At 36.7% G+C, this 8,879-nt stretch overlaps 1 protein-coding gene across 3 annotated transcripts in view; it reads right to left on the reverse strand.

Moving 5' to 3' along the window:
- Nucleotides 1-5,362, reverse strand: part of CAMK2G_1 (Calcium/calmodulin-dependent protein kinase type II subunit gamma) — a 45,528-nt gene extending 40,166 nt beyond the window's left edge. For 2 of the 3 annotated variants that reach the window (XM_051211156.1, XM_051211157.1), the window contains exons 1-5: nt 5,236-5,362; nt 5,027-5,197; nt 4,847-4,941; nt 3,703-3,762; nt 1,424-1,478 (exon numbers count right to left, since the gene is read on the reverse strand). In XM_051211156.1, coding sequence (XP_051071193.1) covers nt 1,424-1,478; nt 3,703-3,762; nt 4,847-4,941; nt 5,027-5,085 — 269 coding nt within the window. In that variant the 5' untranslated portion in view covers nt 5,086-5,197; nt 5,236-5,362. Of the gene's footprint in view, nt 1-1,423; nt 1,479-3,702; nt 3,763-4,846; nt 4,942-5,026; nt 5,198-5,235 lie in introns of those variants that run through there. The other variant, XM_051211158.1, reaches the window with a different exon arrangement.
- Nucleotides 5,363-8,879: the final 3,517 nt, after the last annotated feature.

The following is an 8,879-nucleotide window of genomic DNA, read 5'->3' on the forward strand; positions in this document are numbered from 1 at the left end:
CATACGCGAACAAAATCTTAAAGCTTAGTAGACGAAAAAGTACTTGATTATTGAACTGCAGCGACACACAAAAATATATGAAGGGAATACAATTCATCCAGTTTCAAACAGTGAATTTTTAGCTTTGAAATAATTTAAAAAGTAAGAATTCACTGCATCGGCTCACTCAGTAAATAAACTATATACAGAACACAGGTGTGAAATATGAGCGTGGAAGTGGGAGGTTGGAGTATTTATGATAATACGTTGAGAAATCCGGTAATAAATGTGGGATCAAAACACGTCCGCTAGGATCGGTACACAAGAATTGTGATAGATGAGAACATAAGATACAATTTGGCACTCATTAATAATTAGTAAATGCACTTTTTCATTTTTAATTAATTCTTATCCATGCTGTGAAATTATTCCTGAGACAGCAAATATATAGAGACCACGTTTTGGATATCCTTGTGATTTCATTACTCTGCCAGCTTTAGTCTATACAAAAAAAACTGACACAGGTCTGGCTACTTTGAATGCATCTACCGTTTGTCTTTATGTGCGGAGAAGTGATAAGTACGAATGATTATTGTATGAGTTTAACTGTGTGGGCGTTACATATGGATAACAAGTCTGGTGTTAGTCTATTAACGGAGCACGAATGCCACAAACAACAATTATTATCCAAACACAAGATCCCTAATTTTTCACTCTTTCTACTATGACATGGGCAAACTTCAACTAAGAGTTGGCTGTCAGGATGTCACTTCCATCGAAAGGAACAAACATAGTGCACTGACTTTACGAACGTCACTGATTCTAAGCTAACTCAGAAGATATCCTGTATACATACGTGCGCTACATTTCGAATAATAACATGCGACACATGAGATGTTAGTAATAGTAGTCTATTTGTTACCACAAGATCACTACCGATTTCCTTTGTGAGGCGATACAGCAAATATTAGTTACTTCTTGGAAGCTATATCAATCCACTCGCCAAAATGGTTGGATCCATGATCACTCGTGACTCCAAACTTACTCTAATCCTTATTGCGTAATGAACTTGGGGGGGGGGCAGCTGTTTACTGTTAATCAAATGAAAATTATTGTCAATATGAATTGGGTTGTCACTGATTAAGTGTCTGTGAGGATTGTTATGCTAAAGAACGTCAAACTGAGAATTCCGAAAACTCAAATAAAGGAACTAAAACAGAGAATCCATGGGCAGCTACATCTCGTAAACACAAAAGTCGTTCTTCCATACCTTCACGTTATGCGTCAAGGTAGCAGGAAATCAGATGCTCAACATGTCTTCTTGATGCATATATATATATATATATATATATATATATATATATATATATATATAAACATAAAAATCACTTGTTTTTCGGATCACATTTAATACTAGTAACCAATTTGAAGATACAAAACTCACAAATCAAATACGAGGTAGTGAAACCCTTCGTCCTGAATGTCATCGTATAGGCGAACTAAAAAAATGAAGAATGATTATAAAATACCAACCCGAGAGGTAGATAGGAAGTACACGTACACACATGATAAATAGGGATGTGGCTTTGTGGTAAAACCATGTTAATTTCAACCAATAACTTGCAGCTTTAGACTAGAACTTTGCCTGCCTCACTTTAGGAAGCAATTTAGCATCAATAGCTCCTACACAAAACGTATGGCTAAAAGTCATACTTTGAGAATGAGTTACATATGTTTATCCTTCGACATTGAGCGTTCTAAACTACAAATGCCAATAATGAAGTCGAGTAATGCACTCGTCATTCGGTAATTTAGAAGTGATAGAGTCTGAAATGCTATTCCATCCAACCGAGAATGATGGTTACTTGCTGTCAGTACCCCCTCTTTCTTATATAATACTGACATCGTTCACAGGTTGACCATATACGTAGTCGGGTGAACTGATTATTTGCCAGTAGTTCTGAGGAGTCAGTGACTGACAAGTCTCCCTAAGGATTAAAATCACTCGGTTGAGTTTTTTTGATTGAACCAACCGATAATGGTGCGATACGTGGGTATATACAAAAGAGCGAATCTGGAACTTGAGTCCATTAAACATCATCTTAGGACTATTAAATGGTTACCGAAAACGAATGACATTCTAGAAGTATTTTCGGAGCATTTTTTATGTGTTGGAGCTATCAAGTAAATGATGCTGATGCTAGGTGTAGTGTTTTGCACAAGTGAAGTAGGTCGAGTGATAAAGCCGTGAACCTCCAACAATTAGGATGTGTGACGTAGACCTAATCACGACCTACCTTAACCAAGTCGACTAGAGGGTATGCTAGAAGAGGTTAACGTGACCAACTCAAAACATGGAATTAGATCATAGATATATTTTTCCTAAACCTGCGGTGTACAGGTGGATGTAGCCTTCTTTGTTATAGTTCAAGAAACGATCGTTATAGATGGCTCGAAACTAGGTGGTATGATTTGAAGCTGATTACGGTGGTAAGGAGATCTACAACATATCTCCGCCTTTTTTGTCTTGAACAACTTGTCTTTTATGTACTTTACCTCCTTATTTTACAACCGTTGTTAGCACACTTATTTCCATATCTTGCCTCAACCTGTTGAACTTTCTTGGATTGATAGCGTGAACTGAGATAACACGTTAGGACCAGCTCCTAGTTTGTCAGCCACTGAACTATTTGGTATCCAATTAACTAAGACCACTCAAACTCCCAGAAGCTACGACTTGAAGTGCTGATTAGAAAATCCCCAGTGAGCAATAATTATTTGTAGTACTATAAAGAGGAAGATAGACTGAACAATAAGACCCTAATGAACATGACTTGAAAATCCCTTTGTTTCTAGCCTTCTAAAAAATGCATGTCTGTGGTTGAGCTTTCTCTAGATTTCATTTACTTAAAATAGGTCAGTGACAGATTACTTTAGGTGATAATATGGAACGGTTCGGATAGATTGACTACTGTAGCTAGATTATATTTCTTGATCCCGTTATATTTCGACAGCTAGTAAGATGCTTGGTCATGTGATAACATGTTTAAGAAAGCACGAAGATCGTAAGCAGCGTTATTGTCTTTTCGTACTGAGTTCAAAGACAAATTAGTAGTTTGGAAAGTTTTAGTGATAGTGACGCTTCTATACTTCATACTTCATTGATATTATTGAGTCATAGATTTTTGACTTACACAAACTTAGTGGAAAACCATCATAACCATAATTTCAGGAAGCAATTACGAATCTGAGATATTGGACGAGAACTTGGTCCATCAATAAGTATTTCACTTATTTGAAGGACATAGAAGTAAAAGTAGAAGCACAACACATTTTGTTTCACAAATTGTTTGCATACTTATTTATTTGAACAGATAATTATTGTTACAAAGGGGCACCGAATACATATGCGCCACACAATTCCATTGATTTGTGTGCGGGCTATGATACTGCTCGGGTACCGAACTTCGCGTACTCAAACACTGAAAGGACGGACAGAAGTACTGGATTTATCTAAGGAATACATTCAAATAGTGAACTAGTATAACAAGCTGTAAAATGAGAATATCGGACTCGAAGACTTCGATCGAAACGACCGGTTTTGATGGAACCCTATAAAACTATTATTTCTTAAAATGTTAGAGAACATGCAAACACGCTTACTCTAGGTGACATTTTCGAGAAGCCAACATAGCTTTTAAGCAAAAGATAGGTAACACTTACCTATGTTAGGGTGCTTCAGGAGCCTGCATATTCTGGCCTCACGTTCCAACTTCTGCATGTCTGCAAACAAGATATTGCTGTAGGTTATTTGTATGTTAAAACAAGTACGTAGGATGCTTATGAAAACATGATACAATTTGTTGAAATTAGGTACACAAAAATTACGCTTGCAAAACGTCAAGCCACTTGGATGAGTATTTTGCGTCATTGGTCAAATAACCTAGGTCAAAAGTGTGTATGATCTTAAGTCACATTAATAGGTTCATCCTCAACATGAATTTAAGCAAAAATTTGACAATTATGAGATGGAGTTCTTGGCAAATAGGCTAGTATTTCGGTAGTCTCTAGAAGAAAAATAATGATATTTAGAGGAATTAACGTTAGGGTTAGGATGGCTTATATATGTCAAGCGATTTACCGTCTGACAACCTAAACCAAGATCATTTATCCATACCAGACATTGAAGCCGATGTAACAAGTTGCGTCACAACTTAGATCTCAAGTTCCCGAACCTCCTAGAAATTCCTCTTTTACTGATTCATATTTTCCAAGATCGTATCTTAGATGCCTAGTCTTTTTTGTCTCCACCAGTAATCATTACCCTTACCATTCTAGGGACTCACCCTATTTCATCTTCCTATGATAACCGAGTATGACAAGTCGGAATAACGTACTCATGTGCCTGGTTTCACGTTGCATCTAGCCCACCGACTGGTAGTACTTAGAGTCAATATGAAAATTGGTTGGTGCAGCATGGGCAAAACCGAACATCACATAGCAAGGACAGGCAAGACCTAAATTAACTGTCATTCAAGATAAGAGTCGTGGGACTACTTAGAACACAAGTTTCGGACATTTACTGTAAATGATTTGTATTCCTAAGCATTCTGAAAAGTCGATTATAGCTTATATTATGGATTGCAGAACTAAAGGGGTAGAGATGCAAGCGCTTGACTTAGATATATGCGAGCATAATCGCACGCACCCCTAATACAAATATTTTTCATCCCATTAAGGTAGTCACTATAATGAACATTGGATATAAACAATGGAATCAGTAAATCATGAGGGAATAAACTGACAAATTTTATAGCTCATGAAAAGTCCGAGGAAACCAATTAAAACCCAACAATCAAAAACCTACCTCTGGTTGACAGACGTTTTGTATTTATGATCTTAGCGGCAAATTCTAAACCTGTTGAGAGCTGAATGCATTTCCGAACAATTGAGAATGCCCCACTGAGAATACAGAAAAACTTATCGTTATAATGTGATCAACGGACATTAAGTAAGATAAACTAACTAAATTTATTTCGAGACTTACCGCCCTACTTCTTCTTTCAAACTATACAAATCAGAAAACTTCGGGAGAACAGTAGCCATCTTCAGAGAACTAACCAAAAACGCCTCCCAATTATAGTCCAAACAAACAAGATCCAAGACCGAACATACGGTTTCAATGTTATATATAAATTACTTTTGCTTTATTGTGATACTAAGAAGTTCAAAATGGAAGAAGTAACACTGCCATACTTATGCGTCATCAACAACGGCTTAAGAGTACGAATTTTGGTGTTCATTATGTAAAGATTTGAAAAACTGTGACTAGGCTTCAAAAGTTATCAGCACTTTTAAGTTTAATTTAAAATTAAGACGTAGGCTCGATTGGCGGTGTGGCGTTAGCAACTCTCCAGAAGAACTGGTTTAGGATATCTTCGACATTAGCCCTACTGAACACACCACATGCTGAAGGCTCTCGGTCAATCACTTGTATCAAATGGCGATTGGGTAAACCGTACTTTGCTTTTTCACGGCATATAGCGAACGCGATTCAAAGCATCAATCACTACTCAAATACATCGTCCCAACCCTTCATTATCGACTTTTGGTTTTACTGTTTTACGGGAAGCTTGTGTAAGGGGAGGGATCACACAATGGTCCAAGGAAGCACTTTATATCACTAATATCCTTTGGAGTCTAACTTAAAGGTGTTTATGAGGGTGCTATCATTGGTTTGATTTTGCATCTATACAAGGGGTCAAATATTCTCCTTCAACTGGGTTCATTTTTCTGGACAGTACTGCTTCAATGGTTCCTTTCCTGTATGTTTTTTCTATGGCACAAATTATTATTTTCAGTGGTGAACCAACAGTGAGCGTGAGATTAATCAAACTTTTGGGCACGAGTTGTTGTTTTGAAAATTTCATAACAAACGACATCCCAATTAATTGACAAAGACTATCATAAAAACGAGATCCTGATAAGTTTGTATTTTCAGACACTCAGATTTTAAAGTGGTAATTAATGGGTTTGAAATTGTAAATGTAGCTTCCGTATCGGTTCCCTTGATTTATTTGACTGGACAAAAGATTGGTGTGGTGACAATCACCATTTATTTTCAAATAATAATAAGCTAAGTGAGGCATGCCAATTCATGAGCGAAACCAAATTGACAGAAATGTTACAGACTTTACGGCAGTAAACTGGATTATTTAATTTAGGTATAATGTATGTTTTTCTATAGAAACAAAATAACAGTTGTTGATGCATAAAAAATACAATAAATGGAAGTAAACCTGGGATAGAAGGAGTGAACGACGTATGTGCGTCTGTACAACGAAAAACTGATGGCTTAAAATGATATGAGAAAGATAAAGTGCTGTTCTACGGTTGAAATCACAGTTTTTAGTATATATCTTGGCGTCGTTTTACTAGTTTTCAGATAACTGCTGTGACAGGCTTCTAGTAAAGAGACCTGTTTTGGAAGTATGAAGGAAGGCATATGATGGAGTATTAAGATTTCGGTACGTATTTTGTGTGTTGTATCACGATATGTATTAAAAACTGACAAAGACAGTTCGAGAATTGAATTCTTAGGTTTTGATCCGCTCCATTTCAACAGAAATATTTTTGCCGCATCTATTGAAATAGTGTCGAGTATGGCTGATACTGTTATGTGTGAAGCTTCTCAAGGAAAAAATAGGTACGATAACTTGGCGGTCGTAGTAATTATGAAGTTCAAACAGGGTAATGCTTGGTGTTTAGATAATGAGTAGCTTCCAAAACTTCAACCAATCTCAGAAGGCTGACACAATCCAGCTTGTGGACTATCAAGGTCTGTCACCTATCCTCTCAACAAATGTTATCCTTAAGCGTCCGAAGTTTCCAATTAAGACAATATCTTGTGTCACACTTAAATAAACTAACTTTCAGATTCATCATGACTCATACATACTGACATTTAATTATCCTTCGCAGTTAACTGAAACTTTTATAGCACCACTCTAAACTGTTACTGCACAAACACTTATTCTGCAGTCAAACCTCACTGCAATAATGGTTTATTTCCTTATTAATTTTTTTCATTTTTTCTCTTTATATTCATCTGGTGATATATGCATAATCATTTACTCATATTCCGTGTTCACAAACACGCTTATTAAACTATTTACGTATTTCGCGTTTCTTTAGTCTCTATTAGCTTATTTTCTCGCTTTCCTTCTTTGAAGTCAACTCAATGCTCTCAGTTACAAAGAACCTTTTTTAAATATGGCAAATATTATGCTAACATTATTGTAACTTATTACTGCATTTCTGAAGAGGCCAAAAACAGTTTATTAATGACACTTATATACCCATAAGCTGCTTGTGAATAATAATTTGGTGTGTATTTGTTTATTTATCTAGCCTGTAAACCAACGATCTAAGTTGAGTATTGTAAATAATACAAGTACAATATTAACCAGCATTTTAAGAGATGACTAGTAGCCTTATATTAGTGCTTTAGAGTTTATCGAGTTATTTACCACCTTGAGAGTGCCAAGTATATTACTAAAAGCGCTAGACTTTGAATATATTGTCAGCTCATCCAGTTCCTTAGAATGGTTTAGATGTCTACTTAGTGATTTCTATTGAATTTTTCCCAAATTCTGGCTGGTAGCTTATTCCAAAAGGCAGAAAAGGTATGTAGGAAGACAAGTTGGCGCTTGCCAGACCGACGCGTTCATTTATTTTCTTCATTGGTCTTGCTGAAGTTTATTTGTTTGTTGTTCTCGGGTCTTTTGTGTTCCCAGAGAATGAGGAGATGCTTCACAGGGTAAAGTCTTTTTGCTGCTATAATTAACTGCTGAACATTTTCAGAGGTTCTGTACTACTGATTCAAGCTTCATTCAAACATCCTTATTTGGGTCTTTTATGATAAGTTCCGTGTCATGTATCTTGTAAATTGACCATTCCTAACTTACTCGCGACATCTGTGGAAATCAATTTGTTGATTGATTGCAGTTTAAACTTTACAAATGGTCTGGTTTTTAAGTCAATTTCATTTTCTGTTGGCCTTATTCTTCTATGAGGAAAGACAGTGATTCTACGGGACGTTGAATGCTGTAAATTGGCTCTTAGGTTACAATGTCTGGATTCGCAAATGGATGTGGGCGTTCGGTTTAATATGAATGTTGATTAATAACACTGGTGGTCTGCTTACTATTATGCCTGATAAAGGCGATATAGGGGATAAGCAAACTACACTAGATTGTCAAAATGGAACAGCACTTGAGTTTCCGAGGTATATTCCCAAGGATCTTTCCATGACTCAGCAGACTTTCCCAGTTTTACTGGAGAAGTGAACATGGTATTATCTAGTGATAACGTACCTGATGGTGCTAAGTTTGACTACTCAGTTAGAAGGTGCACTACTGCAGTTGAAAGTGTCATACGGGCTGAAACTTTTCAGTGCCAATCAAATTTCAGGGGAAAAATCTGGTAACAGAGGTTCGAAAAAATTGCATGAACATCAAAAACACGTGACTTGTTCATGAGGCCGTCAAACGTGAGGTGGAGCTTTGTGCACGACAAATTGAGTTTTGTTATGGAAAAGGCTACTTAGCCGATAATTCGAAGAGAGCTCGTATAGAAGCCATCGTCTAGGTTCCATAACTAGGACTGGCAGCTTCCTGTACGTTCTCGTCTGGCTGATACTAAGAGATTTCTATGAAAATATTGAGCTGGGACAAGTTGGTTGGTGGACTGTTGAGTTTTGCTCGATATAATGGATACACTATTCGGATTATGTAGCTCACTTGTTTATCCCATGTTCCTTAAGTTCGAGCGTGAGTAAACGGAGGTTGGAATTACATGTTGTTATAATTCTCTCGTATTACAACCCAACTATTCCTATT

The sequence above is a fragment of the Schistosoma haematobium genome, chromosome ZW (assembly GCF_000699445.3).
Source record: "Schistosoma haematobium chromosome ZW, whole genome shotgun sequence".
Classification (NCBI taxonomy): Eukaryota; Metazoa; Platyhelminthes; class Trematoda; order Strigeidida; family Schistosomatidae; genus Schistosoma; species Schistosoma haematobium.